Consider the following 26,777-nt stretch of genomic DNA (forward strand, 5'->3'; position numbering starts at 1 on the left):
TTTAATGTTATGCAAGCCCCCTGTGTGTCGGCGGCAGCTGGTGGTCACTCCCTACTACTGGAGAGGAGGGAATGGTTGAGGCACTTATCTAGAACTAAGGAAATGTACTCTGTCGGGGTATTTACACCTGAAATGATAGGTCTGCCTAGGTGATTTTCGTTATGAACTTTGATAATAAGGTAAAAATTGCCTGGCTTAACGTTCTTTGGCTTGGTGAATTTAGATATATCAGAGGCGACCAGGCTTTTATGTGAGAGTGTGTCAATAGTTCGGTTCATAATGCAACAAAAATATTTGTTGGGATCTTTATCTAGGATGTTATAGAATTTCGAGTCGCTCAGTTGTCGCAGAGATTCGCCTGCGTAGTCGGAGGTGTTCAGAACAACTTTGCCGCCACCCTTGTTGGCAGGTCTAATTATAATATCATCTCAGGATTTTAGGCGATTCAATGCAGGTTTCTCTCCGGAGGAGAGGTTACAGTGATACAATTTTCGGCCATTATTAAATGCAGACATGCTGTCATTATGGAACGCTTGAACGTAATTATCTACAGGGTGTTTCATTTAGCTCGAACCCCACCTTGAAAAAAATAACGACTCATTGCATCACAACGAAACCAACTGCATAGTATTACTAGTAGCCTAAAGTGTTTCAGAGTATTTTTGTACCACAATTAATTAATTAATTAGTAGATATTGATTTTATAACTTTCTAGTTACGAGGATTACAATGAAGGTGTCAATTGTGAAGTTGTAGGTGCTGCCATGAGAAAACGAATCCAGTGTCTTCCAACACTTTAGATCTAACAACACGTTTTTTCCTGAGTCTGCAGAAATGGGCCCGAACTTCTGAAACTAGGACGGAGCATCATTCCGTCGCATCAAAATCATCAGCATCTTCAGCATCTTTGCGTCGCTCCATCGCAGAGCCCTCTCATGTCCACTTGAGGAATAAGGAGATATCCGATCCATTCCACCTACACAGTTATCTATCACCCTTGCATGGTTGCGTATCTGCTAGACTATAAGGAGGCATGCTGACCGTGACAACGCGGCGCTTTGTCTTTTTATTGTTTGTTGGATTTCCTCCTCTTTTTTCATTCTTTCGCCGTGTAACAACTCAAAGTACGCGACAGGGAAGGTTATCTTTCCACGGAAGCACCTTGAACCTGTAGCATGTGATTACAAAACAGGAAAAATAACCAAGCAAACCAGAAAACACTTGGAAGAGCTGTCCCGGGTGGCATTTCTTCAGACGCTCTTTTAACGTTTACGCATTTACTCATTTACAGCCACTCTCTGTAAAATGGTTTGTGGCACAAGCAATGCTTTATTCCAGCGAAGAGCCAGCAGGTATGATGCTTCCACTAAGTGCTGCACAGGGAAAACAGAAACGAGCAAGATAAAAGTAATTGTCTGTTTTTGGTGTCAGTTATTTTAATGACAACTTATTTTAAGATGGAACAATATGAGTGTGCATTTCGCACATGTATTCCAACATAACAGAAACAATATTATGGATATTCAGAGCAGGTGCTCGAGGAGGTCGCTGTGTGTGATCAGACAAAATCGGCATCTCCTGATTGTGTTCTCGGTCGCCCTTCACAACATGTCCTCGGGGATTTCATGGCAAACTTGGGTGACCTTCACCTTGAGGGTATCAGATGTTGACATGTCCTCGACGTACACGCGGTCCTTCACATATCCCCATAAGAAGAAATCCAGAGGCGTAAGGTCCGGGGACCTGCCAGGCCATGGCACTGATCCGAACCTTCCCACCCACTGGTTAGGAATTGCGCGGTCGAGATAGGCGCGAGCTGGGCTGGAGCTGTGTGCGGGAGCGCCATCGTGCTGAAACCACAGCTCGCCATATCGCGCGAGTTGGTGGTTGGCGTAGAACTCTTCCACAGGGCCCTGAAGAACCTCGCTTAGGTATCTGTCCGCAGTCAATGACCCATCAGGGAAGACGGGTCCAATGAGGGTGCCGGCGCAAACCCAAGCAAGCAATGGCCGATGGCCGACGGTTGGCAAAAGGTCGGATGACAGTTGGTCAACGACTCTTTCGACCATCCAACGTTGGCGCAGCGTTGCATAGTGATAGGCAGAGCGAGGATTTGAAAGCCGTCGGCCAGGGTACAGATCCGTATCAAGATACGAGCTCGTTGGCCAAGCACTTGCCAAAGCTTTGATTAATCTCACCTGGGCGAGAGGCAAACGTAGAATGGTCTAGCGCTGCATAAGTTTGACTTTCGATGGACCAATGTGGAAGACATATGAGGTCTCTTACACAGACTATGACTAGACAGCAATGGCTACAAGGCGACGTGAACTTCTCGTTGCTCCATCTAGTTGACCCGGATCTGAAATTTATAGTTCTGTCCACGTTACCTTGGTCTATTAAGGCGCCCTTGCACAGGTTCCGTCTGAACGTGCCATACGGGCGCCAATTCCTCCATAAAATTGGGAAGGCTGATTCAGAGTGCTGTACACTTTGTGCAACCGTGGAGGACACTGAGCACGTTCTCCTGCACTGTTCTAGATACGCACCTCAACGGGCTACCATGAAATCTGCTCTCGACCGACTGGACAACCGCAACTTTGAAGTGCTGGGTCGTTAGCCACCTGCAAGAGGGATGCTGCCTTGTCAGCACTTGTGACATTTATTCAGACGTGTGCGTTGGAGTTAAGGGCGAAACGCATTGGACGTTTTCTCAGCGACAAAACGTCGCGCGCACGCCATGGCCTTGCACACGCGGCGAAGAAACGCCAACGAGGCGACCACCCGAAACGCATGGGACGCGACGGAGCGAGTGACGCGCGCCACTATTGCTGTATTCGTCCACCACAAATATATGTTAGAACGTGCCGATGATCTTCTTTGTAGTGCTTCCGGCGTTCTTTGATTCCTGATATCATTAAAATGTTCACGTAAATTTAGTGTGATGAATAATGCCTCAAAAATTTGTGGGAGCTGCTTATACGCAACCTTGTCTGCCGTACGACGGCCATGGTTCTGTCTACTTCACGGAAAACGCGCCCAGACGCGCGCATAACTGTAGCCGACAGATTTCGCCCTACGGTATCCGCACGCGTTGAAAAACTGTTTTTTACGAGGTCACACGCACGCCGAGCGCGCGCGCGTCCTGAAAACGTTGGCAAAACGCTCCATGCGTTTAGGCCTTTAGTCTATTAGGACCGTGCGATTCATTGTGCGCTACGTTAACCGGTGATTTACACCTTTGTCCGATAGTTATCGCGAAAGCGGGGGGTTTCTCTTTTGTATTTGCCCCGTTTTTTTTTCTTCTTGTGGGCGGGGGGTCTGTTTATGGGAGTAGCCGAATTTGTCGTGTGACGAATTCAATCTCTCCCTATTATTTGTTGTTTCAATGATATCAACATCAACGGTTAAAATTGCCCACGCAAAGGCACCATGTGCGCAGCAGCATCTTCACCTTTCCCTTAGCTTCATGACTGCTGGATTCTCGTTCTCGTGGACACGCGTGTCGCTAATAATGAAGTGCATGCGCTCGAAACTTTCCATCGAGTGCATAGGTCGATTAATTGATCAGTGGATCCCTCCCTCGTTGTCTTAACTGTCGGAACTTTCTCGTGAGTTCATGCAGCGCAAAGAATCAAACGGGAACGCAAGGAGCTTCCCATCGAACCCTTACCTCGAGACGAGAGTCATGGGAAAATTGATTAAACCCCATAGACCAATAATTTCACCTCGTCGTCAATGGCCTTGAATGGCCAACACAGTCACGGTTTGGTGAAAAAGATTGTCTACGTGAGTGTTAACGATGACCTTTCCACTGCGTATTCCTTGTGACACTATTAAACGAGCTAACGATTTATTTCCCACCTCCAACGACAGACAGGCATCATCACTACATTTTAATAATATTCCACAAGGTCTTTAACGCCTCACCCATAATATTAATAAGGAGAATATGGTTTGTCATATTTCATTGATGCGCCAAAGGTGTAGGATCCACCCATACCGAGCATCCGGTTGGGTTCAGCACAGTTGTCCCCAGCACTGTATAGTGCGGACACGTTGTTCACTGCAATTGAACAGAACGATTCTGTAAGAGAGGCAAATTACGAGAAGCAAAATGACTGGAAAACAAAACTATGAAACTAAAACAAAAAATGCTATCGCTGTATAAGGGACACTCAACTGTAGAAACACAAGTATACGAATACTCCAAGTATTCTAGATCCAAGCTCAAAGCAAAGGGTCACATGACCCTATCACAGTGGTGTCGCTCATGATCAAAGTTGTCACGCGACGTAAGGCTATGAATTGTTGTCATTGTAATAATTCAAACTTTTCCACAACTTTGCGGGCTGGAGAAAACATCGAGTGTGAAGCAAGGTGTGTGAATGTCATGAATTACGCATTCAGTCAATTCCACGGTCATCTTTTCCCGTCTATAAACGACTCTAATCTAACAGAAGTCGTAAAAAGCGTTGGTTCAATTGCGCTTTACTCCAGTGACGTCATCCAGGGGCAATTCTACAATTTTCTGTGCCAGAAAAATGAACAATAAACTAAAATGAGACAGTGAAATAAATGCATACCTGCTTTTACGAGAACAATTGAGTGTTGAAATCACCCGGCTAACCTCTCTCAGTGCATGCATATCGTTGCGCTTTCTTGTATCTAGAGTTCAAGTTACTTCAGCACGTAAATCTTCATTATAGGTCTCCTGTAACACTTCTTTTTTTCTATTATTATAGGTGCTGAAACATAAGTGAGGAGTTCACAAGATATGGTTTCCAGCTTACCGCTATTATAGTAGTCCGTAACGGTCACCGGAGCCGGTTGCAAATTGCCGACCACAGTGATCCGATTCTGACGGAAACGGAAGCAGCTGCCTGCCGGAATCACCTATTCAGACAATCGAAATTCAATAACATGCACATAAATATTTCACAAGGTGTATAGATCCAGCAGCTAAGCTCCGATTCGCTTCCATCAGCTCCATCATTCCACATCACGTGACCGTCGCACGTGAAATGTGATTTGATTTTTCCTGCTGTCTGCACGGCGACGCATGTTTGAGTTAAATCTCACGGAGGCTGCACAAAGTAGCCTAAGATTGTTTCGACTGTATTTTGATGGGACCGACATTAATGCACAAGCTATGTTTGCACGATTGCGCCCGTGGCGCGTAAAATAGTAACGTCACAAATTCCTCATTTCCGGTGTGTAGTTTTCGATGTTCTCTAGTTGCTAGAACTCTGTCGTGTACGCAGAACTGGTAACCCAATCCAAGTGAACTTCTTATCACCCTATGCGCTGCACGTATTATTTTTATCGCACAGTCGCATTTTATTCGTACCACAGTTTTATAATCTTCACCAGCGCAGTGCGATATTCACTCGGCAAAAAAATGTACAGGTCCCGACAAAAGCTTTCGGAACGCGCAAACAGTGTACTTTTAAATGCGATAGCATGGGTGAGCGGACCCACTGCGTCTTCTTGAGACAGGGTATCTCGCAGCGTAAGACCTGCTCTCATTGTCAGTTGCTTGGAGATCACGTGCGTGGTGATAACGCCGAAATGTTACCAGGCGATAACAAACATGGGCACCAAACGTGGAAAAACTCCCTCGCAGCGACGTGGCGCCAGAAGCACGAAGCAGGGAGAAAAGAAGAGACAAGACGTAGTTGAAGGAGTGGCACATTCACAGCATTGCACAGAGCAGACAGAGGACAGTGCAGAGCTGAAGCGGCAGAATTGCATGTAAGCAAAAAAAAAAAAAAAAAAAACATACTTTCTGTTTGCTAACTTGTACGCTGCTGTGTTCATGGGGCAGCAGCTGTGGTCAGACAGGTCGGCATGTGATTTTGATGTAAAAATTCCCATACGTGTTCAAGCGCGGACACAAACCGCCATGAGTGAGGACGCTTTTTCAGATGTCTTTCAGATGCCTCGGGGCAAACACAGTCACAGGTGTAACTCATTTTCTGTCCCACTGTGTCTCCCCGGCTTGAGTTCGCCTTGAACCGCACTGAAATTGTAAGCTTAACTTGATGCGCCATTAAGCTGCCCGTTTGGATATTGCGCTCGTTGGACCCCCTTGCCCCTTGTGATCGGAGACAAGCCTTCGTCATAGGCTCTGGACTATGTTTGTTCGGCATCTCGAACCCGACAACCTGTTAGTTGGTATCGGGCCATCTCCGTGACAAGTCGCACAACTCAGTGGCGTATCGGGCGCCTCGGGGTTGCGCATCAGTGTTGGGCTGATGAAGTGTCTTTGTCTTTTCTAACCTGTGCGCGTCTGAGATCAATTTAGGTTCACTCCGTGTGAACTCCGGATCCATCATTTGCGTTGTGTGGAAAATCTCCGACAGGGTCATCTGTTTATCTCTTCACCACGACGAGGGACACCCTCGTTTGTTTTGACCGCAAGAGATCTATTGTATTCTATGGTTTATGCAAGCCCAGTCCGTTGTAACATTTTATGTTCCCGCATAGCCGGTCGAGAGAGAGAGAAATACATGATGACGATGATATGGGGATGACTTCCGCTCATTGAGCAGAATGCTACCCCATTGCTATTGGGGGAAAATGAGAGGATGGTGATGAGGATGATGCTGACGACGCTGACAGGGTTTTAGAGAGAGTCGATGAGGCCGGTAGTTTGCAGGAATTTGATGAAGGGTCGTAAGACGGACATCTGCGTTCGTGTGTCCCATGGTCCCAAAATGAGTCTGAGGTCAAGGGGTCGGCTGTCAATCCGCGCAAGGTCGTTTGCCAACAAGTGACGCTCCCTCCTATGGGTGGCACATGCGATGATCACATGGTCCGCGGTCGCTGGCACACCACACTCCGGGCACAAGGGACTACTGGCACACCCTATCTGGTAACGGTAGTACGGCGAAAAGGCAACATTCAGCCGTAAGCGATGTAGGAGGGACTTAATGGCGCGCGGTAGAGATGTCGGTAAGCGACACGAGAATGTTGGGTCTACAATTCCCAGTGTGGTACTGGCCGGGACATCCCGACGCCATTGTTCGACGGATGAGGAGGCAGCCCAGTCACGAAGAAGGGACCGTCTGTCCCCCCTTGGGAGAACAATCGGGACACACTTGCCCTGGTGGTGAGCGGCCGCTGCGGCAGCGTCGGCAACGTGATTGCCAGAGATTCCGCAATGACCCGGAATCCATTGAAAAGCGATGGTGTGGCCGTGGGCAGTTATGGACTTCAGTAGGCGTAGAATGTTTATCACAAGTGTGGCCAGTGAGCCGCGGAGACCTGAGGTTTTCAGGCATCGAAGAGCTGACTTGGAGTCCGTACAGACTACCCATCGCCGTGGATCGCAGGTGGCCGCATATTGTAAGAACAACAGGATTCCGTACAGCTCGGCTGAGGTCGAAGAGGTGCGATGGGATAACCGGCAACCCCGGGTGAGCGGTATCGAGGGTACCACAAAAGATGAGGATGACGAAGTTTTCGTTGAGGAGCCTTCCGTGAAGACCGTGCACAACCCATCATATGCGGTGCCGATGAAATCCATAGTCAGTTGCTGTAGTACGAGGTCGGGGTAGCTCCTTTTGTTGTCCGTGATCCCTGGGACAGAGGCGGTGACGCTTGGCGACGGAAGTGTCCACGGGGCCGTGCTTTCAGCGGCGGGGCTGATCACGAATTTCGGAACGCGGGATTTGAATGACATTATACATCCGTGGATTGGCGTGCTGCGCCTTGCCCGAAGTTTCCGGATGAGCGGGTGGTGGCGATGGTGTGCAAGCAGGCGGAGACACTGGCGCACAGTTTCTGTATTTCGGAGAACTTCAAAAGGGATGTCGCGGGCTTCCGCAACCACTAGCCTTGTCTCGGCCCCGCGGGGGGCACCGAGGCACACCCGTAGGCTCCGTGCCAGCATAGCGCGGATCCTCTGTGCTAAGGTGCTGGAGAGATCGTGAAGCACAGGCAGACTGTAGGCGACTGTGGCGCGAATCAAGGCGTTATGCAGCATCAGGAGGTCCTTCTCATCGCGTCCCCACCTCATTCCAGCGAAGTGACGGATGACAGCGGTCCAGCGCTGAACTTTCTTCTCCATGCCATCGATGTGACGTTTCCAAGAGAGGCTAGTGGTTAGAGTTACGCCGAGGAATTTGTGGTGCTGGACATTTATAAGTGGCCTGTCCCCAATGTGCAGACGGCATCGTTGCATGGATTTGCGGGAGAAGGCGAGTGCCGCACTTTTCTCCGCTGATATTTCCATCCCTGCTCGGAGCAGGTAAGTGTGAATGTCGTCCAATGTAGCCTGGAGGCGTTGTCGAATGGCAGGGCGAGATGTACCAGTTGACCAGATGCATATGTCATCGGCGTAAAGGGACAAGTTGACCTTCCTTCGAATGGAACTCTTAATGCCCGCCATTACAACATTAAATAAGAGCGGGCTCAGGACGCTTCCTTGTGGAACACCCTGAGGGACCGGGAACAAGTCGGTGTCGCCTTGTGATGTGCGGACGAAGACGGACCGTTGATGGAGAAAGTCCTGGAGCCAACATAGTGTACGATGCGAGAGACCAGCTTGGTACAGATCATGCAAGATGGATACGTGACTGACCGTGTCATACGCCCTTTTGACATCAAGAAAAACGGCGACGGAAATCTTCCTGCGCTGTTTACCAACTTGCACAGCTGTGACGAGATCAACTACAGAGTCCATTGAGTTACGGTAACGGCGAAAGCCGCTCTGCTCCTGGGGAAAGAATCCATGGCTCTCAAGCCACCACTCAAGCCTCCGTAGGACCATTCGTTCCATGACTTTGCCCAAACAACTGGTGAGGGTAACTGGGCGAAATGAAGACAGCTGAGACGGGTGCTTTCCTGGTTTCAAGAGCGGCACCACCTGACCTACTTTCCACTCCAAAGGGACCTGTCCGCTTCTCCACGAATGGTTGTACATGGCTAACACAGCCTTGAGGGACAGAGTATCCAGGTTCCTAATAGCAGCGTAGGTGATACCGTCCGGGCCAGGAGATGACTTTCTACTCGAAGATGATACCGCCGTGAGGAGTTCCTCCATGGTGAAATCCATGTCGAGAGGGGGTATTGATGGCATAATCACCTGTTCAAGGGTAGACTTCAAGCAAGCTGTGCCTGCCCGGTACTCAGCACAACGACACACGTCCGCAGCTCTCGTAATGAGACGACAAAATTCTGAGGCAACCAGCTTCTCCGAAGAGGACGTGGATAGGGCCAAGGACCCTAAAGGATTTCTAACTGGATGAGTTTCCTTCAGGCTACGTGCAATTCTCCAGATCCGGGCAGGGCTTGCAAATGGGGACAGTGTCATGCAAAATTGGCGCCAACGCTGACGGTCAATGTCCCGGAGTGCCTTCTGTACCTGTTTGCTGGCGCGTCGTGCTTCCTGGATGTCATGAATGTCGCCAGTCCGCCTAGCTTTGCGCTCTGCACGTCGCCGGAGAGCTCGGAGCTGTTCCACCCGGGGGTTAGTGCCTAAGTGACCAGGGGTCAAGTGGACTGACTTGGTAGAGAGCGCCCAAGAGCGAACAATCAGCTTTCCGACATCGTTTACCGAACGCAGGGATTCAGCGTGTTTCGCACAGGCAGTCCGGAAAGCGTGCCAGTCTGTTATCTTCACAATTCTGCAGCCAGATGCCGGGGGATAACGGTTATATGTTATGTAAATGGGGATGTGATCGCTCCCCCTAGAATCTAGATCGGTGTACCAGTGTAAGTCCCTACCAATATCTTTAGAGCAAAGAGAGACATCCAGGACGTCAGTAGAGAACGATCTGCCGATGAATGTTGGGGAGCCGTCGTTAAGTAGATGAAGGTCAAATCTCTCAATGATTTCCAGCCAGATCTTTCCTTTGCGATCGGTCTTGGGGCTGCCCCATACAGGGTGATGAGCGTTTATGTCGCCAACCACCAGAAAAGGCGGATCCAAGTCGTCGAAGACGGTCATCAAGTCAGTCTTCGAAACCGGTACCGATGGTGGTATGTAGAGACTAACAACGGTAAGAGTGATCTTGCCGAGACGAACCTTACACTTTACGCAGTCAAAAGGCAGACACTGTGACATTGGCACAACTGCAGACACGAGGTCCAGGCGGACAAACAAGACACTCCTATAAATGTCCGCGTCGCCCTGAGTAACCATGGCATACCCGCTTATGCTAAAGTCCTTCTTGACGTAAGCTTCGCTGATGGCCAAAAGAGGAACACGATGTTTTAACAAAAAAGGTTTGACGTCAGGGAGCTTGTTTCGCAAACCGCGTGCATTCCACTGAATTAGGGCGGCACGCTTATATATTTGCTCCATGGCCGGAAAAGCATATGTCCATTACCATCAGGGCCTGCACTTCTGGTAGGTTCGCAGCCTCAGGGCAGCATGTCACAATTGCTTTCAAAGCGGCTAGAACTAACCGCAGAATGGTGCTAGTGCCAGTGGCAGTATCTTGCGCGGGCTGGGGCTGCAATTGCCTTATGCGACGTGGTGTCTGGGGTTGAACCTGAGGTTCAGGCGTCTTCCTTGGGAGCCGTACCAGATCAGCGTAAGTTGAGCCGTGTGTGGCAGCGGTTGAACGTTGCTGCGGCAAGCTACGGCTTCCCTTATCAGCCTGTGCTCCAATCCTGTCGGTCGAGTGTTATGAATGATGCTATGTAAACAAGTGTGTGACGGGACTGCTCAATGATCGGGTGACCGGACGGTCCCATCCCAGCGTTATTTGAACGTCGGGTACCCTTTTCTCTCACGTGGTATAGGCCTCACTCCTGCACGTGTGTGACACACACCGTGGGTGTCCTGACGGCACGCACGCCGGCGCAAGCAGTTGTCGGCGGAGGAACACCTCCAGTTCAAGCGTGAGTCTATGTGCAGCGTCATCTGTGTACAAGGGAGACTTCAGACCATTCGTAAAGCGCAGTTGCGCAAAATGCGAGAAGCAAAGCAGGCCACGCGAGACGGATGAAAGATGCAAGCTGAAGCTAGCTATGCAAGCCACCAGCAAATAAATTAACAGGAGGCCTCCCCTTCCCCTCCTTCCCACTAACCTCTCCCCCGAGCAACGTGCCGCTAGACTATAGGCAGGCAGACCGCTTCTCTGCCAAACGTTACCGTTTAAGTGTTACCGTTACCGTTTAAACGTTAAATGGCTCACGAAAAGGACAAACAGCACCAACTTTATCTGCAATGCAAGGGGGCCGCGCGGTGGACAAGAACAAACAAACAAAAACACCCACTTGACTCGAGATTTCCGAAAAGCTGGTGCGGCGGGCCAAGGAGAACGACGAACATGGAGGCCCTTAACATGCAGAACCCCAATGCGCATGCTACCGACATAGCGACTGACCCGATACTAGCGAACCGGCGGCAACCGCTGCAGATGAAGCTGGTGACGTATACGTCGTAGAGACGGGGGAATGATGTTTGAGGGAGCTTCACCGCATAGCACGCCGTGCCCCAAAATCATCGCCACGAATGATAGGGTTATCACTTCTGATTCGATGAGAGAGAGGGGCGCACGCCTATTTGTGGCAATTTGGATATATGGTAATTGCCACAAAAAGGCGTACGCCTCCCTCTCTCCTCAAACACTATCACTCGCGGCAATGATTGGCACAAGTGAGTAGAGGGAAGAGTGAAAAAAAGGGAACATGTACAGGTAGTGATACAGAAGAGGGGGGGGAGGGTACAGTCCCTTCTGATCTGGGAATAGGGTAGTCGCGAAATACCCACCGCACAGGAAACACGAGCATCCCTCAGTAGCCTTCATTGGGATGATCTCTGTACCACGGTAACAGCTAGTGTGGTTGCGGAAGTTATCCCACCTATTCGTCTAGAAGTGGACTATACATGAACGCCCCCGCCCTCATCGTGCTGGTATACACTACGCTGGGATCCCCTAAAGCTAAGATCAAGAAGTTTTTTCTGGCCAAACTCTTGAATTACTCTGCGAGCAACACGTTGGCAGAAAACTTAAGGAACACAACATGCCCGTGATTCTCATGGGAGACTTCGATATGGACACTAAGAAGCCCCGGAACAAGTCCATCGCGGACTTTATGAAGGAAAGCTTCGACAAGTCAGTGACGACAAGCCACCAGAACCCGTACGGAAAGTGTTATGGATTGTGTGTCTTCGTTAGGAGCATAGACCATCTAGTGGTGGCCAAGGAAGGGAGTTGCCTCAGGACAGAAGCCGCCGATATTTCGAACAGAGACTGTTCTTCTTCTGGGCACCGTCCTCATCATTGGCATGATATTTAAAGGATTAGGTGTGACGTGTTTAAAGGTTCATGCGAATTGTGGGTCAACAGCCCGGAGGGAAGAAAGGGTCCGTCGGGCTTCTACGGCCGGAGTGAATGGCCGCTTTGTTAGAGTGTGAGGGGATTATGTGAACGTAGTGATCTAACCTCCAGACCGGTTACAGAAAAATGGGAGGTTCACGAACACGTGGACGAAACGGGACAACAGGCAAGAATTGGCAAACATAGCGAAAGATAAGGAGGGTAGTGGTTACGTGGGGAAAATTCCTGTTCCATAAGGAGCAAAGGTTGGTTTTCTTTTTTTTTAAGTACAAAGTTGTGGCACGCAATAAAGAAAGCAGCAAGCAGTGGCCATGCAGAACATAACAGATGATAATGGAGATAGAAGGGAAAAGCACATTTTCTTTGTGAAGTGTTTCTGGCGTGCCTTGTGATTTGTTGGTACCGGACGGATGAAGAGCGTTGAACTTGTATATGAGATAAGACTCCCTATCACGTCTGTCACGTGTGGATCTTGCCCGGTTTCTAGAATATACAGGGTGTCCCAGAAAACGTGTCATTGAATTATAATAGAAAAACTACACCACCTAGAGTCATCCGGTCAGTGGCATTTGTTCTTACTGGGTTTTTGCCACCTCCTCGTGTGAATGTCGTGTAACGTAAATTTAATTATCTAATTTTTTGCGAGCTTAAGTCGTAAATTTGCCTAGTAAAGGTCACTTTTTTACCCCACCAATGTGAAGAGCGTGTCTAATTTAGTCAAATTAATGATAATTGACAGGGATATTCAGAAGCTATCCCATCGGAAAAAATAGCCGAACATCATGCTCTACGGAGGTCGCACAGAATAGCGCACGATGAATTTTTCAGCGCAATCTTTGTCAGCCCGACGAAAGGAGGTTGGAAACCCAGCCCTCCCCGACATCGCAGAAAGAGATAAAACTGGCACGGCTTATCACGTCCGACTTTCGCTGGGATAATGCTTTCCCTCTCCCAATTTTAGGAAATGTTACTTTTTCTACTATCACTCTGTGGGCTGGCTTCGGAACCTCCTTTCGCAGTACTGCGAGCGATTGCGCTCAAAAAGTCATCGCGCGCTAACGCCCGGTGCTCCGAAAAGCATGATATTCGGCTATTTTTTCCGATGGGATAGTTCGTGAGTATCACTGTGAATTATCACGAATCTGAGTGAATTCGGCACGCTCTTCATATTGGTGGGGTAAAAAAGTGACCTTTACTTGGCAAATTTCCGAGTTCAGTTCGCAAATATTTACATAATTAAACTTGGAGTACATGACATTCACATTAGGAGGTGGCAAAAACCTAATAAGAACAAATGCTGTTGACCGCATGATTCTAAGTGGCGTAGTTTTTTAATTATAATTCAATGACACGTTTTCTGGGACAGCCTGTATAGTTTAATGTTGTCAAAATTGTGACCAGGAACGTTAAAGTGTTCGGGGACTGCTTTGGGGTGTTTGTTGGACGTGTCGGTTCTGTGTCCGGTAAGGCGGTTGTTCATTTGTTGGCCGGTTTCACCAATGTATTGCATAGAGCAGTCTCCGCATTCAATGCAGTATATGACATTGGAGCTTGTGCATGTGAATGCGTGGTTAACGGGGTGGGTGTAATTGCTCACAGTGCTTTTGATGGAGTTAGCGTGTTGAACGTTCTTGCATGTTTTGCAGCGCGGGCGGTTGCGGGGTCGTGTTCCCGTGTACGGGGTGCTCGTTTTGCTGATTTTGGCATAGACCAAAGAGTCTGCTTGGTTTTTTGCGCATCGGTATGTCACCTGTATTGGATGGGTGAAAATTTGCAACGTCGGTCACTTGGAGGAGGGGCTCGTGCTTCTGTAGAATGGCTTTGATGTTTGGACGTGCGTTGGAATATCTTGTGATGAAGCTCATTTGGCACGTGTCAGGATTTTTTCGGTTTTCCAGAACCTCGTTTCGATCGAGGGTGAGTGCCTTGCGACGGAATTCGGTTAGGAGGGAGTCTGGATAGTACCTTTGGGCAAGTGTACTGCAGAGTTCGTCAAGCTTCTCAGCGTAATCGGTGTCGTTTGAACAAATTCTGCGCAGTCTTACACTCTGCCCATTGGGAATTCCAACCTTACAGTGACGCGGGTGGTGACTCTTGAAGTGAAGGTAATGTTGTTTGTCAGTTGGCTTTTTGTACAGGGTTGTGGTGAGTTTGCCGTTGTCTAGTGATATTGTGGTGTCGAGGAAGTTAATTAAGTGAGTTGATTGTTGTGATGTGAACTTTATGTTGCTATGCGCGGTGTTCAGTAGATCTACGAACTTTTTAAATTCATGTTCCCCGTGTTCCCATATTATCAATATATCATCGATGTATCGAAGGTACACAGTGGGTTATAATGAGAGGGCGCTGAGAACATTTTTTTCTAAGAACCCTATGAAGATATTTACGTACGTGGGTGCAACAGGTGCCCATAGTTGTACCGTGTACTTCAAGTGTACTACCGTGTACTACCGTGTAGTTCAAGTTAAGGACCAAGTCCATTAGAGCGAGTATGGTTTCCGTGTCTTTTCTGGTGTTTGTTGTAGAAAGGGTATTGCAGAGGGCTGTGATTCCGTCGTTGTGAGGGATTTTAGTATACAGTGATGACACATCCAGCGTGGCTAGTATTGTGTCCCTACCAAACGAGTGTTGTTTATATCTCTGATTATTCTGAGGGGATACGGACCTTTCGGTACAGGACATTTCGGTACGGACATTTCGGTACACGGACCTCTCGGTACACGGACCTCTCGGTACAAGGACATTTCGGTACACGGCCATACCGCTGGAATATGGTCTTCGACTTATTGGTTATGACAACGTGTTTTGTTCTCAATACAGATTTTTTATTAAAAATGTATGAGCTACAGACGTCCTGTTTTCACTTCTAACATCTCTGGGACGGCAGATATTCTTTGCCAGCTATTGTCACCCAAACGGCATATCCGGGACTCTTATATATCTTTAATAAAAAACCTGTATAAAAAAAGACACCCTGTATAAGGAAGGGCATTACAACGTTTTGCACGTACGAAAACATCAGTTCGTTGTCCGTTGCGTTCTTCACTGCAAATTAAAATTACCATGACCTTTCTTTCTTTCTGTTTAACGGCTTTCAACGAAAATACGTTTGCTGAAAGGTCCGGCAACCTCTTCATTTCCTTTTTTACGAACATAACATTTTTGACGACCTAAATTAACAACGGGGATCTGGGATGTCTTCTGTGAAAGAGAGTAGAACAAAATAAGCCAGACAAAAATGTCCGCCTGCTATACCGGGGGCACTTTTTTCCAGGAACGTTTTCTCCGGGGTCATTCTTTCCTACGCCCTTCAGGTTGCCACCCGTAAGGCACTGCAGAAAGGCTACTTTGCGATCATTGCAGCATGCAGATACAGGCAATTTTAGGGGAAAATCTACACTGCCGCCTCCACATTTACGACCATTCTTGAGCCCTTATGTGTCCTGCAGAGGGAAACCCATCAAAAGGTCAAAACACGAAAGGCCAAAAGATTAAAACGACCAACAGACGAAGGGCCGAAAAATCAAAACACCGACCTCTCTGAAGGCCGAAGAGACATTGTTAAATTTTTTCGCACAAGATTTCAACATAATGTCCGTCCAAGCGCAAACTGTAAACACTCTTCTTGAACTAACCATATAAAGATAATTTAACCTAACTTAGCCTTGAAATTTGACTTTCGGTTTGGTCGGGCATTCGATTTTTCGGCCTTATGGCTGCTACTCCCTGCAGAGGCAATGCCTGGAAATTATACTTTTCGCGACGACCATCTAAATACATGTATCGTGCATGGGATGCTTCGAGTATTTCCCTTGGATGACATACTCAAACAACGCATTGCATGATTAATGCATAGTCTAGGTACTCGCAATTTTAGGTACTCGAAAAAAAAAAAAAAAAGAAAGCCACCGTTTTATGACTAAGAAGCCGAAGACCACCTTCCAGCGGTGTGGCCGTGTACCGAAATGTCCGTGTACCGAAAGTTCCGCGTACCGAAAGTTCCGCGTACCTTAAGTTCCGCGTACCGAAAAGGCCGTGTACCGAAAGTTCCGTGTACCGAAAGTTCCGTGTACCGAAAGGTCCTGTACCGAAATGTCCTGTACCGAAAAGTCCTAGACCCTATTCTGAGGAGGTGGGGTGTGTCGTCTACATGCGATGGCAGTGTTGTCGGAATATGGTTTAAATACTGGTCCAGGAATTTCGAGTCTTTCTGTTGGTGTGTTGTTATTAAATACAATTGGCCTGCCAGGGATGTCAGCCGTATAGAGCTCGTTGGCGTGTACCTTGTGGATTTTGGACAGCAAATAGAAACAACCTGCGCCTGTGTTTGATGGAGTGAGATATCTGAGGTCATCACATGTGATGAGCTTTCGTTCGTGGAGGTCCTGTATGGTATGGGTTATTAACGCCGTGTGCTCCTTTGTTGGGTGATGGCCCAGTTTGAGGTAGTGTTGCGTATTGTTGAGTTGTCTACAAGCTTCAGAAACGTATTTATCTGTGGACCAGATGACGATACTCCCACCCTTATCTGCGGGCTTGATAATGATATCATCTCTGTCAGGTAGGGCTTTCATGATGTCACGCTGTGTTTTAGTGAGGTTGTGACCACGCGAACTTTGCGAAATACCGCGAAGGATGTCGTTGCTTACTAGTTTAATGTACAGGTCTAATGCGGGTTCTCGGCCTTGATTTGGTGTCCAGGTTGATGGTAGTCGGAGGTCGTTGTCGTTTTCTTGTGTTGTATTTATTTTTATTATTTTCTTGTTGGGCCTGGATCGTAGCGAGTTGCGCGTAGCACTGTTTCTTTAATATTTCTAGGAACGTACGGGCTGTATTGCTAAGGGCTGATGCCCACTAATGGCCACTACTGGTGGTGGCCAAGTGCGTCAACTACTTTGGTCCTCACATGCCTCTACTCTCCATCGTCGGAGAATGCCCGCGATGAGCTCTTAAATGCTGTCGCATCTCGAATGCCAATCTGCACAGCGAGTTCTGGTGTTTTACTTCTTCTTCTTTTTTTTTCTTTTTTATTCAGCGTGACGCCATAGCGGATACGGAAGCTGGCGCGTCCATTCGTTCAGAGGGTTGGACGAGTGCGCTGGAACCGACACGCCGCTGTAGCTCCGGTAGCACCATCACTTCAAGGAACACTACCGCACATGGGCACCTTTCTGAACGTGTAAACAAGCCTGCTTTCGGCCACCGCTAGGATGCCGCACCGAAGAAACAGTACAACGCTCGCGCGTTTCCGAAACGCTTCTTGGGACCTGTGAAAGAGTACTTCAGAATGCTTACCTGTAGTAGTATCACTAGTGAATTGGCACCAACTGCATACGCTTGGACGGCTCCGTTACAAAGATGCTGCGAAGGAAAGCCGGTTGAAATCACCTAAATTGGACCCGTGTCACGCTCAAAGAATGATAATTATACATACACCCTGCAGGGAAGCAACGTCAGCGGCATATCCAGACAGGAGTGTGATATCAATGACGACCGTCTTGGCATAATAATACTCCGTATTCCTAAAGGAGGGCGAGGCCTTAGTGATCCCGCACAGAGCACTGAGAACGCGCGAAAACATCCAACTCTTCCAGAAAGCGCAACATTGAATGCCCTCATTCGACCTTGACATTGTTGGGTGGAGTATTTATTGCAGGAAAAAAGAAGGAAAGATAAAAGGGAAAGGCAACCTTGTTGAAATGTGGCATTATCTCATTAGTAGGACCCGGAATTTTACTAATTTGCCTATAAATGCCTATAAACACCTAACTGGGACGTTTTCGGGGATGTCTATCTTATTATCGATTTCTGAATTGTAGCCTTCTTTAGCATTTTTAGAAGCCATAACAGCCCTTTTTTTTAGTGGTGTAAGTGCAAGTCCACGTTTCATGCTCATGGCAACTGCTTCCTTTTTGCTTTTCGTTTCTGCGTGTTTGCACTTTTTGTTCTTTTTTTCGTTTGGTTTCTTTCAATACTTTGGTTTGCCAGAAGGTGTTCATCTATTTCTGATCAAAATATTTGCCGTTTCTTCTCCTTTCAAGAACATGATGGCGGAGAACTAAAAGTATTATAATTATAGCTTGACTCTAGGCCGGCTCAGCATTCACGCTGTTCCGTAGCCTTTAAACGAGCACGTTTTCCTGCATGAAGCACTCTGAAACACTAAGCACTAACAAAGCCAAAGAGCGTACCAGATGAATGTGCCTATCTTCTGCATTTTATTGCTTGTTTTTGTGTTTCTGAGGGTCTAAATACCTGCCTATTTCCATCGTTTTTAGTGCCTAACTTTGCGGGCCATACTCATCGCTATAGTGTGCCTGTACTGTGTAGTGTCCTATGTGGTTTAACTTATCAATATGTTAGAATCAAGTCATAAAATTTGTAGCAATTTGCGTCCATCTTACCAGACACAGATGGTAACATCTGCCGCGGAACAATCGCTTGGTGAAACGGTCGTTGCGTTCACTTGAAAGGTGTTGGATGGTGGCAAGCTGTTCACGTTGAGGCTATATTTGACCTGAGGGAAGTCATTTAGTGTTATTCGGTTTCCTAAACCTTGAGTGTAGCAGGAACTATAAAAAGTGAAAAAAAGAAAAGAAGAAAAGAACATCCATGCATGGGAAGCAGGAGTATTAAACAGACAATAGCCCTATACATGATCAATTAAATTCGCTTTTTATTGCTCGAGGCAGCTTTTCCTTCACATAAATGTCCATATGCCAGGGGCATTCGTACGTAAATGCATGGACTGCGCTCTTTGCTTTTTCTTTAGTAAAGCGAACGTGTAATCTTGTACCCCTGCCAGACGGCCGTCTCGATGGTCATGGAAAGCGATGACCACCCGACGTTCCGATGTACATCGATGCTTGACCGCTGCTGCAGGGGCGATTCGATGCGCATGGAGAGTCTGACACGTCACACGTCAGATGGCGCCACGTGTGGTAAGCGAGTTCTGAGCTAAGTTTTTATAGGATAAAACACGTGTACAGAGAAGCAAAACTGAGTGCGAAAGATAATTTTGGAACTTTAATACTCTTTCAATTGTTCATTTGTTTGCATTTTACTTCTTGTCGTTGTTGTGATGGAAGCAGAGGAACTCTCGGAGGGCTCACGGGGTGCTTCGCGCATGAGCGACGTGGCGGGCGCAGTGGTGAAGGATAAAAACGTAAATATATGATTCTCATTACATGCAGTTTAATATCAACCAAAAGTGACCGTAATGGTCAGGTCTGTGAATTAATTTTGCCCACCTAAGGGGTCTTCGCCGCGCGCTGAAATCTCGACACACAGCGCACCATATTTAGCGTCCCTCGCGGAAGACGGTGTCCTTATACCCTTATGTCCTTATATCAAGTTGTCACCGTCCTCGGCTTGGTTTGAACCCTCGATCTGTTTGAACCCTCGAACCCTCGCTTTGAACTGTCCAACCCTGGTTGGCACGCTACTGACTAGGCCGGCGGGAGTACTGACTAAGCCACGAAGGCCGGCGAGAGTACGGCAATTGAGATGTGTTTGTTGATAAGATCAGCACCAAACTTAGAAATCGCGCACGGTAATAAGTCCGTGACGGTCATGGGAGTGAGTGTGCGAACGTGATGAATGACCGCTCAACAGCAGGAAAGTCATCACGCAGATTCGAGAAAAACAAGCAACATCCCGTACAATCGACTACAAAGGCACGCTCACAAAGGTAACAGCACAGCCAATCCCTCCTGGACGAATCGTGGTTAGAAACTTCGTCGCAGTTGAGTTTTCGAGGACTCTGTGCTGCATGGGAATAATTATAGCATGTAAGAAGCATTTGGCGGATGCTCGGCGTCATTGGGCTCTATTACTTACCTGGTACATGAACTTGTTTTCATCAGTTATGGTGAAGTCGACCGAACTAGGGGAGCTATAGCCGTTTGCAGCGGATACGGTGAGCATCATCGAGACGTGAGGTCTGTACGTGGTCTCCAAGACGTAGTGGTACAGCGCATGGAGCCCAACAGCATACGCCTGGAACGGTTAACTGTATCCGTCACTCAGAAATAAAATAAAATAAATAAAAGCGATAACCGGTAATAAAGTCTCCAGAAGCCACAATACAGAGTGTTGCAGCGTGACACACTAACGGTGAGCTATATACAGGGTGTCCCACCGAAAAAGGGCCAGGTGCTGAAGAAAAAACGGAGTGGTCTACAAAAATGGAACCAACTGTACGTGCTTGGCAGTTGTGTGGTCTATCCAAAAATATTTTTTTCATCGGCCATTGTCAATTAATTACCGGTAATTAGTTTTTTCTAACTTTTTAATTATCGGTTTTAGCTCCCAGATGTCAATGAGAAAGTTGTAGTACATGTCGAAAAAGGCACAACTGAAGTGGTTCGAGTTCGCTATGGCTTGTGGTTTCGTTTTTTCCCGGGTTTAAAAGTTCGTTTCAGATGCCGGGCGGACCGCAATCCGGCACCCGCGCGCGACGATTCGAGCGCCCTCCGGCGTACATTGACCTTGCGATTAGCGCTTGGAGACCATTCTTGGGCCACGTCACGCAAGAGGAAGATATTTCACTTGTTTCACGGCACAGCTATCGGAGCGCACTGCAATCGTCGCGCGCGGGCACCGAATTATGGGGAGAGCTCTGTGGTGTGCGCGGCTTCCAAAACCAATTTTTAAACTCGGGGAAAAGCGAAACCACAAGCCATAGCAACCTCGGACCACTTCAGTTGCGTCTCTTTCGACATGTACTACAACTTCCTAATTGACATCTGAGAGCTAAAACCGATAATTAAAAAGTTAGAAAATTAATTACCGCTAATTAATTGACAATAGCCGATGAAAAAATATTTTTGGATAGACCACACAACTGCCAAGCACGTACAGTTGGTTCCATTTTTGTAGACCACTCCGTTTTTTCTTTAGCAGCTGGCCCTTTTTCGGTGGGACACCCTGTAGAGTTATGTCTCTAGGGGTCCATCAGCTATTCCTCACTTTGAATCGTCTTTGCATGGTTCAGCACGACCGAATGGATTTTTTTCAAATAACTACGATGTTATACACAGTGTTTAGGACGGCTGGCTACCATGAACTATGCCTAGCTACCAGCAGACCGCTAATTTATGAGCGGTTATAGTGCTTGTGAGCAAATAATGTGACAGAAAACAGACGCAGCTCTCGGCGCGACGAAGCTCCAACCCGGAAGAGGGGGGATATGTTTATTAAGAAAAAACAAAGGAAAGGAAAGTTCAGCCAGACGGAGGTCGGCTTGCTATTCAAAAAAAGAAAAACGGGGGAAGAAAAGAAAAGGAAAAGAAGGAGAAAAACGGAGAAGAAGAAATGAGAAACGGTGAAAGAAAAGAAAGGGGAAAGAAGAAAAGAAAAGGGAAAGACATCAATTAGGGGTGCCAGATGACAAAAGCTACATGTAGCCAATCTCGCGTAGTCAAACTGTAGCCAGCTAAGCAAGGCTCTCTGTAGCCGAAAAGTTCGTAACACTTCGTAATACGTTTTCTTACCTACTATTAATCAACATCAAAAGCTCACAAAAACAACATTGGTCACTACTGCATAATGACCAAGCACCTGTCGGTACCGAACTTCAGCAATTATTTACCTAACTATAGATAGGACCGAATAATTGTCATCAAAATAAGAGCTATTATTGTTCCCGACAGGATACATACACGGTGTCTCGGTTAAATCCCCGGGCTAAATAATTCGCGAACCGATGCACCAGTCGAATAACTTTCTTTTTTACAAGTATCTGTCAGATACAGCCTACAACCTGCGCACCGTCTAAATGAGTGGGAGGTGCTCATTATTTAAATAAAAAGTCAAATGAGGTTCGTAAAAAAAGTGAGTTCTAAAGCAGGGTGCCGTCGGCATTAAAATGGGTAAAATGGGACCTTCAGTGGACTCCTTTCAGAGAAAAATCTGCCACCAAAGCTAGTCGTCTGTTGCAGTTATTAATTGGTTTCGGTTTACATATTTTTGCCGCGGCTAGTCGCGGTGAAGCGCAAAAGGACGTAAGTCATTGGTGTAATTCATTGGTGGACATGGGAGTGGAAGAGCGTCCTCTTGCGCTTCACGGCGACCAGCCGCGACAAGAATATGTAAACCGAAACCAATTAATTACTGCAACAAATGACCGGCTTTGGTGGCAGATTTTTCTCTAAAAGGTGTTCACTGAATGTCCCTAAAGGGATTGTACCCGTTTTCAAGCCGACGGCGCCCTGCTTTAGAAGTTATGTTCTTTCACGAAACTCATTTTAATTTAACTAATCAGCGCCTCCCACTCATTCACATGGTGCGCAGATTGTAGGCGGTATCTGACAGATACTTGTAAAAAAGAAAGTTATTCGACTGGTGCACCAGTTCGCAAATTATTTAGCACGGGGATTTCACTCAGACACCCTGTATATACAGGGTGTCCACGCTAAGTGTGAACAGATTTTTTAAAAATATATCAATCACTTTTTCCGAGATGAAATCAATTGTAATGTAGCATATGCTGAAGGGCACTCCCTAGAGGGGCATTAACAGACTCCTAAGGCAATGTCTTCATTAACTTTCAATAATTAACTTTTTAATTGTAAAAGCTATGAAGTTGCTCCAATGAGAACATCTGATCTTTTCGGTCACCAGATACCAAAGCCGTTTTCAGAACAAAAATCCGTTCGATCGATCGTCCGCAAAAAATTCGTGAAGGAACGCCATTTTTCTCTTTGTTTGGTTTATTGCGCATCTTCAAAGAAGCGGCTTTCCTTTACCCCCAGTGTGAGAGAGTGGAAGAGCACAGTGCCGCCTCATGCGTCGAAGATTAGCTTTAACTTGCGGAAACAAAACAAAAACACAAATCTATCGGGTGACTATCGCGACTGCCCTTATCTTGGGCTGCATTTTCTGTTTTCTTTTAATCTTTTTCCAGGACGCAAGAGGTGATAGTGTGCTCTTTCATCCTCTCGTATTGGGGGCGAATGAAAGACGCGTCTCTAGAGATGCGCAATGAATAAAATAAAGAAAAAATGGCGTTCCTTCACGAATTTTTTGCGGACGATCTATCGAACGGATTTTTGTTCTGAAAACGGCTTTGGTATATGGTGACCGAAGAGATAAGATGTTCTCATTGGAGCAACTTCGTAGCTTTTGTAATTAAAAAGTTAATTATTGAAAGTTAATTAAGACATTGCCTTAGGAGTCTGTTAATGCCCCCCTAGGGAGTGCCCTTCAGCATATGCTATATTGCAATTGATTTCATCTCGGAAAAAGCCATTGATATATTTTTAAAAAATCTCTTCACACTTAGCGTGGACACCCTGTATGTGAGGTGTTAAGTTTCACTGTAATACAGAAATCATGCCACATGCCGAAAGTAATCCCACGTATACTGCTGAAACGCTGAGGGGCGAGACGCTTAGTTGGTTCTTATCGTCTGCAAAGCACTGCATGCCAACCCCTTCTGAGTACGGTATGTCACCATAGTTGAGAAAAAGACAAACCTTCGCTTAAAAAAAGAAGAAAGAACTATTTTCTTTCTGTTTCGCATTATTTCTCAGTTTTTCCGAATAGCAAACTTCGATATTACGGCGCCAGCTCAAACCGAAAGTAGCCAAAGTTGACTACTTATAGCCAAATCTGGCAACCGTTGGCACAACTTGAAGAGCGGGTCATGCAGGTCTATTCCTCGTGAGGGTGTAGCTTTGAGGCATATCCCCGAATTCCACTTTTCGTGGCTGCCTTGGTCGCTATGTGTGCTTGTGCACCGCATGCACTGCCAATATGGATTGCATCCAACCGAGTGATACTGCGGTGCCCCGCAAAAGGACCATGCCAGCCAGGAGGAGCTCACAAACCTCCCCCAATGGTGTGAAGCTAGCACAAGGCAGACATGATTTCCCTCTATTACGTGGTAGCCACTTGTGCATTTGTGAGCAAGACTGCTTGTAGATTTTGGCCTCATCTATCACATCAAGTCAGCCGCTGAACATGGCTGTGATAAAGGCTAACATACGTAAGAGTCTGCTGGCTGTCGTGCGTTCCCGGGTGAGGTAATGTGTGGTAGCAAAACGGGCACAACAGAGACGCATATTTTAAGACAGTTAGGTTTCTGATTTTTTCCCATGGCTAATGTTGGGCTCCGGTTTGTAATCTTCAACATGCTACACTGGCCCTTTGCCAACAAGTTACACATTTGTCGCCCAATCGATGCATGCTAAAAATCAACGGTACACATCTTAACGAAATTCAATGGAACCGTATCGGCGCTTCTGCACGTAAGAGAAGCAACTGTCCGCTGGGGACTTATAGGATGCACTCTCATACCTCTGTGTAAGGCGTTACTCCACCGACGTTCAACTGTTCAATCAAGTACTCCGACACTGGTGCCGCGGGTGTCATGTCCTGGCCAATCTGGAACATGGCATGTAGGACGTATCCAGCAGTTTCCACTTGTTCGTTGTATGTACTGGCAGACCAGTAGGTGTAGTAATCTGACAGAGCGGAAATATTAAGAAGCTGTATCCGATAACTGTCCGATAATAAAGAAATAAAACGTAATGGAATAAAACTTACAGTAATGGTCAGCATTAGCAAGGAGTGTGCGGATGAGTTCAGAGGCCTTGGCTTCTTCTCCTATTCTTGCAGACAGGAAGGCGTACATTGCCAACGAGTGATTGTTGAGCGTGGGTTCAGCTTCCACACATTGCACGACGCTCTTGTAGATGTCGTAGTCCTTTTCTCTCTCTCTGATAACCGACAGCCCCACGTACAGAGTCAAATGCGCCGGAGTCTATGGATTTAGAAGATATATGGAATCAGTAATCCAATGCACACATCAGCCTTCCTTTATGCACACGTTGTTAAGCCGATTAAAAATATCACCTACTATAGGCACTTAGCGAGCAACGAATTTGTTGTTTTTCTCTGCTTTAAAATGTATATTAAAATAACGTAGTCAATCTTAACTTTTAGTAATTAGGGACGATGCAAATTATATCCCGACTTCCACAGGACGACTGCCAATTAAATTCCGTTGCTGTCTCCTTCGTATTATGCGCCCTGTATAGTTTGGTCACGGCCTCTTTGCCAGAAGCATGCCACGAACTGCTCTCTCATACAAACCGTAAATGCAGGATTTCCTTGACCCGTTTCCCTGTAGCAACCTGTGGAAGGATCCTGTAGGGATTTCAAATACTGTATGCTTTGAGCGATTTCGGCGTCGCTGATACCAGTGGGGTCATTCATGACGCTTGACGCATCTGCCAGAGCCTGTACGGCGAACGCTGTCAGAAAGACACTCCGTTCGTTGTCGGCACCACTATAGCTTCCGTAGGAACCGTCTCTGGCCCTGAATGCCTTCTGCCTTTCATATGCTACGAGGAAGGAGATTGCATGGCGTTACTCTTAGCGTGATAACTACAGTACAACATTGTTGGGGTAAAAGGCTAGACACAGACCTGACGAAACGCGTTCGACGGCCATGTTGCACCCCTCAGCATGGCCAATACCCAATAGATGACGGGGACAGATCATTGAACTTATTTTTCTTTTACTAATTTTCACTAGCAAACATCCCCGTATACAGCATATTTGTAAGCGTCTCGATAAATAAGCCATCAGATGATTTTAATTCACTAGTTACTTTTATATTATTCACTAACTTTTGAGTAAAGTCTTTCAGGGAAACGTTAGATAGCAGGGTTTGAGCCAATCTCTATTTAAAGCCACCTTCTTTTTAAAATGTCCTGAAATGAACACGTACTCAGAGATATCGATCACGACATTTTTCTGTACAAGTAAGCAGAAAGCAAGCGCGTCAAGACCGCAAGAAGGACACGGCCTTTGGCGTGGATTGTGGTGGTGATGAAACTGCTTGCCGTACTCGGTCACGCTCAGGCGGGCAACGGCACGACTATCGAATAGAAGAGGGAGTTTCAGTAGAGCCACGAACGTCTTCGTTGGAACCAAGAATGACCTTGAGCAGCTGGGCCAGGGGAGAGGCAGACAGCAATATCAACAAAGAAAGGCTCTATTCAGTGGTCGGAAACGATATGGTAAGGCAGAGAAGATGTAAGGGGCGGGGTAGGAGTCGGTGGTTTATCTGTGACGTGACGTATTTTATAATGGCCACCAGATCAGCCCCTGCTTCAATGAGCTACGTTACTTCAAAACACGTGGCCCCCCGACATGTAATGGGTGTTGACCTTCCAGTGCTTGCAACTCGCTTGTTTCGTTTTCGGTTCATTTACATAGCAAAATTTTGTTAAAGAAGGTGGGATATTAAATAATGAATTGAATTCTGCTATCTCACACTTTCCTGAAAGCCTCTACTTAAAAAAGTTCAGTCTTGATTTCTTTGGTAAAGTCATCTAGTATTTACATGCTCTCTTGAACAGAATGCATGCCTGCAGAGCAGTCATCTCTGCTGCTCTCACAAGTTTTTATTTAAAACCTGTATCGGACAAAAAAAAAATCCCTGTATAATCAGCAGTTGCTAATAATAGA

At 46.9% G+C, this 26,777-nt stretch overlaps 1 protein-coding gene across 1 annotated transcript; it reads right to left on the reverse strand.

The window, feature by feature from the left end:
• Window positions 1–3,880: 3,880 nt before the first annotated feature.
• LOC135389710 (ovostatin-like) lies at window positions 3,881–25,754 on the reverse strand. Its single transcript, XM_064619743.1, has 11 exons — window positions 25,730–25,754; window positions 25,395–25,645; window positions 24,846–25,062; window positions 24,597–24,763; window positions 20,136–20,294; window positions 19,983–20,063; window positions 18,701–18,813; window positions 17,731–17,818; window positions 17,592–17,657; window positions 4,791–4,893; window positions 3,881–4,063 (listed from the first exon to the last, which is right to left on the reverse strand). The coding sequence occupies exons 1-11, from the start codon at window positions 25,752–25,754 to the stop codon at window positions 3,936–3,938; spliced, it is 1,398 nt and encodes a 465-aa protein (XP_064475813.1). The 3' UTR covers window positions 3,881–3,935.
• Between the last annotated feature and the right edge of the window lie 1,023 nt (window positions 25,755–26,777).

This window comes from Ornithodoros turicata, chromosome 3 (assembly GCF_037126465.1).
Source record: "Ornithodoros turicata isolate Travis chromosome 3, ASM3712646v1, whole genome shotgun sequence".
In the NCBI taxonomy this organism is placed as follows: Eukaryota; Metazoa; Arthropoda; class Arachnida; order Ixodida; family Argasidae; genus Ornithodoros; species Ornithodoros turicata.

What these genes read in the sequence shown, in the direction of transcription:
- LOC135389710 (XM_064619743.1), bottom strand. Translation starts at nt 25,754, where the DNA reads ATGGCCGTCGAACGCGTTTCGTCAG. An exon ending in TTGGCTGTGCTGTTACCTTT is followed by an intron (nt 18,814 to 19,982) that starts GTGAGCGTGCCT and finishes GACTTCCCTCAG; the next exon opens with GTCAAATATAGCCTCAACGT. An exon ending in CACTAGTGATACTACTACAG is followed by an intron (nt 4,894 to 17,591) that starts GTAAGCATTCTG and finishes TTGTCTGAATAG; the next exon opens with GTGATTCCGGCAGGCAGCTG.